This window comes from Azolla caroliniana, unplaced genomic scaffold, assembly GCF_043228905.1.
Source record: "Azolla caroliniana isolate FFs.n. ecotype wild unplaced genomic scaffold, voAzoCaro1.0.p SCAF_15, whole genome shotgun sequence".
NCBI classification, from domain to species: Eukaryota; Viridiplantae; Streptophyta; class Polypodiopsida; order Salviniales; family Salviniaceae; genus Azolla; species Azolla caroliniana.
The window spans coordinates 3,968,585-3,981,032 of record NW_028230450.1 but is presented as its reverse complement, the minus strand read 5'-3'; the positions used below and the strand labels follow the sequence as shown (position 1 = coordinate 3,981,032).

At 37.0% G+C, this 12,448-nt stretch overlaps 1 protein-coding gene across 1 annotated transcript; it reads left to right on the top strand.

Moving 5' to 3' along the window:
• Positions 1-2,671: 2,671 nt before the first annotated feature.
• Positions 2,672-7,340, top strand: LOC147854404 (uncharacterized). The gene is made up of 3 exons (XM_087331447.1): positions 2,672-3,055; positions 4,186-4,401; positions 6,635-7,340. Exons 1-3 carry the CDS (start codon positions 2,693-2,695, stop codon positions 7,019-7,021), a joined length of 966 nt encoding a protein of 321 aa, XP_087187573.1. The 5' UTR covers positions 2,672-2,692; the 3' UTR covers positions 7,022-7,340.
• The last annotated feature ends 5,108 nt before the right edge of the window (positions 7,341-12,448 follow it).

The following is a 12,448-nucleotide window of genomic DNA, read 5'->3' as shown; positions in this document are numbered from 1 at the left end:
GAAGAGAACAATAAATGTACAAACGCGAGCGTGTTAAACTCTATGAATTTCTATTTATAGATAGATAGATTTTATTATCTTCATTGTTGGGAGGTCAAATCTGATCTACAAGACCACACATCAAATCCGATTGACACCCACACCCACACATACATAGAGGCTTAAAATGGCCATAAAAGAAGGACATTTGATAGTGTGCACGATTTTGGTTGGGGGAAGAAGAAATGCATTGTTTCCAGGTTGGCAAATAAGAATTGCTTAACTACCAGAGAAAGAAAAAGAAAAGAACTTCATCTAACCCTACACACACACACACACACACACACACACACACATATATATAAATTCCAACCCCTTATAAGTAGGCCTAGGTAAGAATTTTTGGCTTCTTTTGTGGATTGGTGGGGAGCCCACAAGTTAAGTTCCTTTTGTTCCCTTATATGTTTTTGGTTGCATGATAGTGATACATCAACCCAGTTGTTTTGCCATCATTCCTTCTTTCTTTTTTCTTTCTTTTTCTTGTTATCATACACCTTCTTAACCGCCCTAGAAATGCTCATCGAGTGCAATGCGCTAGTGTCGTCTAGCTTCCTCGACAAGTTACATGCTCCAACTCATCATTGATTCGATATTCATTAACGTGGCTTGGAACTGATGGCTTCATTCATTCATCTCTCTTGCTTACATTTAATACAAAAGGCTCAAAGGGATTTTACCCGAGGAAATTTTCGTTACTGCCATTCCCCTATCCCTCTCCAACTCAATCCCCCTTTGCCTTTAAATGGGGAGTAGGTGGTTATCGTGGTATGTAGACTAATCCTTTCTAGAGGAGTAAAGTTTCTAAAGACATAGATAGGTAGATATCTTTTTAACGTCCACAGGAGACTGACTCTGATCTATGAGACATATAATGGATTGGGGGATTCGCATGAATGAGGTGAAACCCCAAAGGAGGGCGTGCACATTATTGTAATTTGTAAATGTTGGAAAAGAGGCAAGGGGTATTGTGGTGTAATTAAAAATTACCAATGCAAAGATGTGTGTGGGTGGAGGGGGGAGGGATTAATGGCATTAAGCTGGCATAAAATAATTGGGATTAAAAACCTAATTACCAACTAATTACAATGTAACATATGTATACAGTGGAGATTCTTATATAAAGTGGCACAAATCTTTGAACCTTTTTCTATAAATTTGTAAAATGTTTTGATTTTACAAATGATTTATTTTTCAGGTTTTAATTTGTTTAATAGTCTTCTATTAAAAAACTCTTTTGTTTTGTTTCTTCCTCCCTCCCATGATAAAAATAAATAATAGATCAAACAAATAAATAATAAGATTTAAAATATTTTCAAAAGAAAAGGAGACAACACACACAAACACACAAAGCATCCCCTTTTTTTTAGTTTTAGTTCTTTTCACTTTAAAGAGCACTTGGGAGAGCAAATGCTCTTATATAAAATAAAATAAAAACTAATGAGAAATATTATTTTGTTTCAATTCAATTTGGTTTGATTTAGTTTAATTTACAGCTTTTTCTGTTGCATTATACTCTCACAAATACATGCATATACATGTAGACTCTGTTTCTGAAACTGATGGATTAATAATTAGAATATAAATAAAGGCAGGCAAAGGGTTGTTACTTTTACACACATGTTGTGAGCTTTTTTTTTATAGATGAGGCCCCCCAATATTTAAATTAATTAAAATTAAAAGTGATTTATTTTATCAGAAATTTCCCTTATTTCTCCTAATTTTTCTGGGTTTTTATTTATTTATTCCTCCCTTCTAAATTTGTGTTTTTAATTTTCTCTCTCTCTCTCTCTCTCTCTCTCTGTATTTTGTGAAGCAGAAAAATGCATTTTCCATGACTCTATAACTGCATGACTGCCTAAACCATTTGTTTTTTTTAATCACTCCCCTTCTTCTTCCTTTTTTAATAGAGTAGGATTTTTATTGTTTGTGTTTGTGTGTGTGTAGTTAGTAATACATTATGTTTTTGTTATGAGGAATTTGATCTCCATTTATATATACATATTTTGGCATCACACATTTGGCATTGTCTGTGTGTGTGTGTGTGTGAGTGTGTGTGAGAGAGTAATAGTAATGAAAAGCTTAATTAAATCAATCCATAAACCAGATTAATTAGGGGTCATAATCACTCCTCTCTCTCTTAATTTAGCTATAATTAACAGCAATGATCTCCTCCCCTTTAATCATCCTCTGTTTCCCTTAATCATCCTATGTTTCCCTTAATCATCCTCTGTTTCCCTTAATCACCTCTAACCATCTGCTTTCCCCTTAATCAGACCCTGATCATCCCTAAGTATCCCCTAAACACCACTTGCACATCCACCAAGCATTACTTGATCATCTTCTGCTTCTCTTCATCATCCCCTAATCACCCCTTAATTAGGAGGGGGGGGGGGGAATGATTATCACCTTCCTCTATCTCTAAGATTCCTCTTAATTTAGCTCTAGACACATTGTTTGCAATGATACCCCTCCTTTCCTCTGTTTCCCTTAATCACTCCCTAATCACCCCTTAAAAAATATCAAAATTGTCAGCACCCTCCCCTGTTTCCCTTGATTGTACCACTAATCACTCCCTAAACCAACTCCTGCTTCCTACAATTGCATGAGATTTGGGGGGAAGCAATCATTTACAGCTAAACAAAAAAAAAAAACAATGATTAATAGTAACAACACTAAGGAAGATAATCAAGGGGCAATCATTGAGCAAAGCAACCACAATAAGAAGAATCATAAGAATGATGACACAGAGAATGGCAATGAGAACAAGAAGGATGTGAAGATGCTGTATATAATTGCACCCCCATGGCTGGAGCCACTGATTAGGACAAATTTCTTTGCTCCATGCTCACTCCACCATGGCTCCTCCTCCTCCTCATCATCATCAGAAGATCATCACCACCATCATCAATCAATTAGCAGAGCTGAATGTAACCAATTTTGCTTGGATTGTGTGGGAGCCCCTGCATTTTGCTCCACTTGTCTCCCATCCCACCACAAACACCATCAAGTCATTCAGGTCCTCTCTCTCTCTCTCTCTCTCTCTCTCTCTCTCTCTCATAAACCATTGAGTGTCATCACTATTGGAATCATGGGTCTCTTTGTCTCTCTCTCCTGCCACATTGTCAAAAATTAGGGTTCCTAACATGTTTATATAATGAGAATGTAGTTAGTGTAAAGCATTTTTACTATGGATTACCCCACAACATTATAATTTAATGCCCCACATCCCGATTGCATCGATCGATTGATCTTTAACATCGTGAGCGAGAGCTTCTAGAGGCGTGCTCGAGCGAGAGCGCCCTCCATCTCTGCATTTGTGCAAGTTCATGTAAAAGTGTCAAGCAACACAAATGCATGGGCCTAGCTATCACATCATAGTTTGAAACAATTTTTTTGGATTGCATAGCTTGGTAGGTATCCAACATTACATGGATTACCACATGGAACTTATATCAATGTTTTGCACATTAGTATTGATCTAACTCTAGTTGAGAAGCTCATTTATCATCATATGAATTGAGTATAAACATTGAATATTCATGCCTAGCTTGCTTATTCTAATATATCCAAGAGTTTTAGCATTGCTTGCTACAATGTGGATTAACCTCCCGTCACATCTAGCATATTATAGGATGCATGCTTAATTATACACGGAGACTCAACTGGGAACAAAGAAGTAGTTAGGGTGTATTAACATTGTTGATGATCATTATGTCATAATTTTGATGTACATTGGATGTAAAAATGTAATGCATCCGAAGCACCTAGTTGCTTTGTCTGCATCAAGAAGAGGATCATAAGAATATATTAATTGAGTTCAAATGCGGTATTCATTTTGTGATCACAACGATTTGGCCGCCATTGCCACAATGGTGCTTAATTAATCCAAATTTACTAGTGAAGTACAATGTAGATTAGGAATATTGTTTAGAATTAGATAAATGGTGATCAATTAGTTGATTGAATGCATTAGTAATTAATTAGGTGATTGATTTGATTAGCAAGGGGAGATTAATTAAGAATACCCCTAACTTGTTGGGTATATTTACCAAAATACCCTTTAGTTTCTATATTTCACCCGAATACCCCTATCATGTTAATTGACAACATTCGGTTGGTTCATGTTAAAATGCAAACGTTGTGCAGATAAGGAGGTCATCATACCATGACGTAATCCGAGTGACCGAGATCCAGAAGGCCATCGACCTTTGTGGGATCCAGACATACATAATAAATAGTGCAAGGGTTGTGTTCATACGAGGTCGACCACAACCACGCCAAGGCAAGGGGGTCACCAACAATTGCCACATTTGTGGCCGTAGCCTCCTTGACACTTTCCGCTTTTGCTCTCTTGCTTGCAAGGTAAATTATTGTTCGTCTCTCTTATCTTCATCATATAAGTTAATGTATCATGCCTTGCTTTCAAGGAAACGTAAGTCTAAATCAAAAGGGCCTTGGAAATTTGTTTGAAACTCAACTTGCAATTGTTTATGGGTCATGGTCACAGATTGATCCCTTGGGTCCTCGTATAGATTCCAAACTTAAGGCAATGATTTCGAACTTTAGTGAAACATGTCAAGGAGGCATATCACCTTCTAGATGAACTACCTTCTAGATGAACTATAATGAATTAGAACCACATACAACAAGAAACTAGTTTTTACCTTGTTGTCTTGACCATGCAAGAAGTGTGCTACTATAAGGTAAGAATATGTTCACGATAGAGGAAAGAAAATTACCACTATAAGAGATTACACAAGGGTTTTGGCTTTTTAAATCATTTTTTTTGCTTTTAGTGATTGGATTGAATATATTGACCAAATGACTGGATGGGCAACAACCATTAGAAGTTGAATATTCTTTTATTGGTTTTATTAAAAAAGTAAAGATAGGGAGTGAGCTAAATTTTGACATGATCCAAGAGCTCATTTCCACTATCTACATGTTCGTAATGATGATAGATTCTTATACATGCTCATTACTATTTGGTGGAATCCTTCCATGAACCTTAAAAGTGGCGATTGATGAAGACCAGGCCCTTCATGATCAAACTTGATGAATATCACACCACCATATACAATATCTTGATGTACCTCAATCATCATCTTGTGACCGGGATTGCAATCTTGATTGTTGAACAATATTGCACACCAATCTCAATCATATGAAGGTAATGATGGATATTAAAGTTGTTTGTAGTTGAGCATTGGCCCCATGATTTCCATATGCTCATACCAACACGATAGGTACAATCCCTTCAATGATTTTAAGGGTTTTCAACACAAGGACATCATGGTCAGTGAGTTCAATATGTTAACCACTAAGCTAACCACCAACAAATTGTGTACACATTTATCCAAACTATAAATACAAGTTAGAAATCTCATAATCATCTTTCCCATAAGAAATCTAAGTTTTACAATGGCAAGAAACTACCCTACTTTGAGCCACCCACATCATTTGAACTAATGACCTTACCAAATTGGCAAAATTTGCCTATCTTGTATACTTTAGGCAAATCAAAATAATAGATCAACCCATTATCTTTAGCAAATCAAGATGGATGCCTTTTCTACACATTGTCTGATGTGCATATGCACACAATATTGCCTAACGTGTTGAACTTATACAATATTTTATGGGCGTAAACATGAACAAAAGTAATCATTCTTCAATATATTTTCAAGTGTATCTTAGTATACCTAAAATATCATCAATACATTTCTATTTAATTGAGTGACAAAGATTTGACTCTTCACCTACTATTATGAAGAGGAGGAGCCCCACCATGTGCTCTTGCACATTGAGGACAAGAGAAGTTGAGCTTTTTTCTTCTCCAGATAGTGGATGATATATAGAAAATGGCATCTTGCATATTGTAGTGAATGGCAAATGCTATTTTTCGTTAGGAAATTGTGAAAGTTGTGGTAATACGTGGATAACATAGAGAAACAAGCGAACCTTGTGTTAATTTGGGCTTCATGTCCCCGTAAATCGTAGACAAATCTTTTAACCTTCCAAGATGGGGCTAGAGAAATAGACATCTTCCCTCGGTACTCTCTTAAGTTCGGTGACCTAAGGCCCCACCATGTGCTCAACGTGTGTGTCATTGCATGTATATCAAACAATTGATAAGTCAAAACTATCTAATACATTAATCACATTATCTATTTTAGGGGATGTGATTTCCATCAATTGAAAAAAACAAGTATGAAATTATTGATCGTATATTGGTCAAATAAATATTATCATCAACATTCTAAAGTCACATGTTACTGTGTGCACATACCCCCCCCCCCCCCCCCGCTCCAGGGCAACATTATGAGTACTATAAAAGCCTCTCTCCGTTTTTTATGAGATGTCTATCTTTTTCTAGTTTGTTGCGGTGTGCACATTTATTTAGTATCATGGAACATGCATTGATTTAAAATGTAATTATCATTTCATAACCGAATAAAAGGTAAACAAGAGTTAAATGTGGTCCTGAACATATATGTGGACATTTTACTTGTGCAACAAAATGACTGCAAACTTTATTTTATGTCTTATCAACTTGTGATTTTGTTTAAACAAAGTTTCGGTTTACCAACAACAGCTTGCTGGAATTAAAAAGTACGGGGACACAACATTCATCCTACAGGCTAAACCACCAAAGAGTGAAGAATTGTCTCCTTACAACCACCAAATGCAACCCATGGTGGCACAATCACACTTTCAACAAGTTGAGACTTCTCATGATTATAGAACCAACTCGAATCTAGTATATTTTAATGGTGAAAGTGACAAAAAAGTGAGTCATGCTAACGCATCAACTCAGTTGTTACAAACCCCTAGTTTATTATACAATCAAATACCTCAATCCGAAAATCCTTTAACTAAAAGTTCCCCTGTGAATAGAAATTCTAAAAGGCGGAAAGGTATTCCCCATAGAGCCCCTATGGGTTGTGCTATCAACATTTACAATGATAGTACATTCATATGACTAAATTACTAATAAGCCAACGAAATTAAGCATATACCAAAATAAGTGTTCCGCATTATTGTGGTACCAATGGTTCGGAGTTTCTCAAAAAATGAGGTGGACACAAACAATGTCAATAATTGTTTCACCCTGGACTTCATAAATTTATTGTACATAGTGTTATCCTAACTGTATAGTGTACAAAAGGGGCATTTGTATTTTTTTATGTACTTCGATTCGTGCATACGCTTAACGCTTTCATCATATAAACATGGGATGGAAGCTGTAACTAATTATTTCTTCGTGATTTCCAAAGCTAAAGAAAAACTCAGCATTTTTACATCTTTAGGCAACATTTGGGGATATGTTTATTAGCACTTCTCATATGAGTAACAAAAAAAATGTTCTCAAATTGGTATTCTATTTCACCCCTTGATCCATCATTAATGTACATCTTTAGGCAACATTTGGGGATATGTTTATTAGCACTTCTCATATGAGTAACAAAAAAAATGTTCTCAAATTGGTATTCTATTTCGCCCCTTGATCCATTAATGTAAATCAAATTTATGGCTCACAAATGGGGACATTGGAAATGGTGAAAGGCACCGTGAAAAGGGTAAGAATGTCCTCTAGTTTTCCACACGATCCTATTGTTTATAATGAATATTATTATAAGGAGAAGACATTGTTGAAACTTGATATAATGAACACATGGAAATGGAGGTAGAGAACTTTATAAAATTCCATATTGTAATGAAAATGACTCAAATTTTGTTTTGTTGTACCAAGTGCAACTTTATTATAACCATGATCATTTTTTTCGAGTCTCATTCAATGTCTACTAATGATACATGTGGGCAAATATACAATTTCATGTGTCATATTCTAGCCTAACTAATTGTGCCACCACATTATTTTGTAAGAAAGAAAAAATGTATATTCGGCTTGTATTGGCCAGCGCTGAAGGACACCGTTTATAGCTATAGGTATCTACTTACATTAAGTAGTTAGTTTGAAAGGCTATGTATGTAGTCTCATATTCTTGAACTCAATCAGAGGGTGTTTCCCCGATCTATGTACAAGCCCCCTTGTATAGTCTTTCTACAATAATTCTCCCAACCAATGGGAAAGTAGCTTCGTTTTGGGGAAAAAAAATACATGTATTCCAAACATTTGAAAGGCATGATTGAGTTCCAATTGCCCTGATAGTGATAGATTTATTTTATTGAAAGGTATACTTCAAGTACAAACCCTACACAACTTTGCCAAGCCGGATGCCCTATTTAAATGGATTTCAAGAGGTGGATATTACAACGAGATTCAATCTATGATCACCAACTTTCAAGATCTCCCATGAGGCAAAGATTTAATTAGGTTGGAATACTTAATGTAATCGTGAGCTATGCATCCCTTGGTGCATATTCCAAGTGGAAGAATAATGGTATGAGGGGTAATAACCAAGTTTGAAAGAGAAAGAAACAAGTGATTAGAGAAGCCTATTGACGTGTAGAGAACTAGAGTAATACTTATAGTGTACACCAATGATTCATATCATAAGTTGATCAAAACATAACACACGATTCAATGTCTATGATGTGGAGTCTAGCATTTGATATATGATGGTGTAAAATGTAGAGAACTAGATAGGTAGTCCTAAGGCTCATAGAACTAAAATACATGATAAGATATATGTGTATGGATGGCAATTTTGTTCATTAGAGCAAGTCGAGATTCTTAATTTCTTTACTTGGTGGAACATTCATCTTGCCTATAGGCAATTCAACATGTCCCACTACAAATGTAATGATGATACCATTCAATTATTGACAATATATGACATTGGAGATGTTACACCCCCCCCCTAATGTTCGTGTGGTTTAGGGTTATGATCTCTCCTTCTTGCATTCGTGTTGATCTTGTTACTTGCTTTAGTTGCTTGTAATCATCAATCTACGCTTGTACTTGTTAATGATATTTCAAGAGAGGAGTGTTGAGATTGTTTCGCATTAGACGACCATGTTCCCAACATCTGGTATTAGAGCTTGGTGTTTTCAATTATGCTTCTGCCGTCTACTTAGTCTCCATCAACAACTCTTCCTCTGTACACCTTGAAGATCTTGGTTGGCAACTCTCTACAATATCTTTTTTGTGAAGAGAAACACCTGCAAAACTTGCACTCCATTGTTCTAAATCACCATTAAAGTAAGCTAGTGGCTGTACTTTACCCCTGGGATTGTAGCCACTCGGAGTGAGATTTTGTTTTGAAGATTCTACCTCTGAAATCGTGCTACATCGGATTAGAAGACAATCGAATAGGTCAATAGACACTATTTACTCACTCGTTGTAATCACTCGTAGCAGTTTGGGCTCTAGGGAACAACCCCAATATGTGTTTCATTCGGCTGAACAACATTCGAGAGGACCAATCGGCACAAAATCTGTGCTCGACATCTCGAAATCGGCATTGAACTCAAATCGAAAGATTCAATTACCGAACTCGGGAAGCCAATTCGACTTGTGTTCGAATCCGACTAGAACAATATCGGGTGACCCAGTCGGCTGCATCCCACCACCGTTTGTAGTAAACTCCGAACAAAGTTTAACAAGTTGACACAGATGGCATCAACATCGGGCTCGTCAGAGATGAGTCTAAGGAAGTTCGATAGATCAAACTTCAACTTCTGGAAGGAGTAGATGCAAGACTATCTGATAGTCACCGGGCAAATCGGACCCATTGAAAACGAAAATGCTCTAGAAGGATACAAACCGAATGAATGACAAAAGTTGGACAAAATAGTCTGCACCACAATTCAGATGCACTTGTCGGAGTCAGTGTACTTGATAGTGCAATCATGTTCGACAACAGTTGAGCATTTTGAAGAGATGCTTCCAGAATTTCGAGACGAATTGAGGTCCACGGTCGCTGATGATACTATCTGGGTGGCCATGATGCCGAAATACCTCATGCATGACAATTTCGGCGGTTTCTTCACTAGTGATTTCCTTAGTACAAGGTAGGAAATCTGCCATCTTAGTATATTGATCTACTACTGTTAAGATTGCATCGAATCCCTTTGAAACAGGAAGATCTGTGATAAAATCTAGAGAAATGGACTGCCACGGCTTGCTTGGAATTGGCAATGGTCCAATAAACCATATGGATGATGCCTTGGCATCTTTGCTCTACAACATGTGTCACATGTCCGAACATAGTCTTCGATAAATCGGCGCATATGAGGCCACCAAAATGATCGTTGTACTAAATCCAACGTTTTAGTACTACCAAAATGTCAAATTGTATATGTGTCATGACAATTTTGGACTACCCAAAGGCGACAAGAACCATTGGGAACATACAAGAATTTCTTAAAGAATAGTAATCCATCATGCCATTCGAATTGTTGATAGTCCGTACCCGGATGTTGCAACTGTGAATAGGATGCCCGAGAGGGATCAATTTGCACTAGAATGGCTTGAGCGAAAGCGTCCGTCTTCAAGTCTTCATGTATGGTATCGATAATGCGGGAATCCAATGGAGTATCAAGAACCCATGTTGCTTGCAGTCGTGTTGGTCCTAGGATTACTTGCTTTTGATTATCAAATGTTGGATTACTAGGATGAGGTGCTAGATATGAGCATCGCGATAATGCATTTGCCTTCCCTTGCTGCTTTCCAAGACGATATGTAATTTTTAAGTTGAAACGAGTGAGGAATTGGGCCAACCGAACATGTTGTCGATTTAGTACACCAGCATTCTGGAAGTAGGAAAGATTTTTGTGATCACTGAATATGGAGACTTGATGAGAAGATCCCTCTAAAAAGTGCCTCCATTGTGCAAAAGAGTTCACTATTACTAGTTGCTCCTTGTCATGTATCTCGTAGTTGATTTCAGCGGTGTCAAACTTGCGCGAGTGGAAAGCCACAAGATGTAGTTTTTCATCATCACCTTGTTGTGACAGAATGCTACCAAGGACAAAATCTAACGCGTTTGCCTAAATGATGAACGGTTTTTTCGAATCAACATGAGCTAGAATAGGAGCTGAGATAAATGCTTTTATAACACTCACAAAAGTTGTGTCCACTTCCTTAGACCAAATGAACGACTATCCCTTCTTGGTAAGCTGTGTGAGAGACAAAATAAGCTTTGAGTAGTCATGTATAAACTTGCGGTAGAAATTTGCGTGTTGAAGATCCCCCAATAGTCGTTGATTTTCTTGTTCTAATGCGACAAACCTTTCTTTCAAGCATTGATGCTCCAAGAAAACAGGTTGATATTCTTGAGTGCTAACAGTTGCCATAGTATTGGAGGAAGGAAGGATAAGAAGATTAGTATGAAGGGAAGGAGGGATACGAAGCTGAAGACAATTCGGTTCAAACTGTTAGAGATAGTACTAGAGGTAAGGAGAATTAGTACTAAAGATAGAGGAGAAGAATGAGGATTAGTACTAATAAGTGAAAGAGGGTGTGAGAATCACAAGAGAGGAGGAAAGAGAGAGAGAGTAGAGATAGATAATGATGACAACAAGAAGTATATTATATTATATGAAGAAAGATACAAGAACAACTAGGAAGCTTAAGACTGGCGTTGAATCGAATTGGTTCTCAATAATTCCACGTGCCTCTTTTTATAGTGGGCTTAGGCGTACTCTTGACATTTCTAGAATGTTCCAGAGAAATCTAGAATATACATGGATTTCCTAAGTGAAATAATAAATGAAAACAATATTCTTTATATTATAATGTATTATAGCTTAATAATGTATTCTTTATATAGCTTAATGGTAGGGCTTCAACCCTACTAACACAAGGTCATGTGTTCAAATCCTTTTGAAACCATACCATGCTATATCATGACAATACCTGAGCTCTCAAGACCATTGATCTCAGTCAGACAACTTGATGAAGACTACATTCGTGCCGGCTTCTCATAAGGAGCGTGACACTCCACAGGGCGAGGTGAGTACACGGAAAATTGTTGATTGTCGTCCTTATGCTATTAGTATCTCCAAAACATGCTTTAAACTCGCTTAGAAACTCCTCAAATTTTTTTAGTAATGGAGATATTTTTTCTAACAACGACGCGAACCATGTCAAAGTTGAGCTGCTTAGCAACGTGCCTACTAGACCCACTCGCAATGCATTGGTGGGATATCAGGAATGATGCATTTGAATGACTGATCGTACCCGATTAAGGAATCCTCTGAACTGTGATCGTGTTCTATCAAATTTCATAGGATGGCCAATCTTGGGCTCTTTATGAATCCCTTGAGTACTTGGTCCTTGTTGTTGCAATGCTACAATGGTTGCTTCAAGTTGTTGCACGCATAATGCTAGCTCCTCATGTTGTTGTTGCAACTATCCATGTTGTTGTTGCGTTTGCTGCTTTTTTAAAGAGATTTGTTGAAGATCCCCCAACAAACGTTGATTTTCTTGTTCCAATGCGAC

Bases quoted from the DNA above. Each gene is read 5' to 3' on its own strand.
- LOC147854404 (XM_087331447.1), top strand. From the start codon at position 2,693: ATGATTAATAGTAACAACACTAAGGAAGATAATCAAGGGGCAATCATT. The intron at 3,056-4,185 runs GTCCTCTCTCTC...AACGTTGTGCAG, and splicing joins AACACCATCAAGTCATTCAG to ATAAGGAGGTCATCATACCA. The intron at 4,402-6,634 runs GTAAATTATTGT...TACCAACAACAG, and splicing joins TTTGCTCTCTTGCTTGCAAG to CTTGCTGGAATTAAAAAGTA.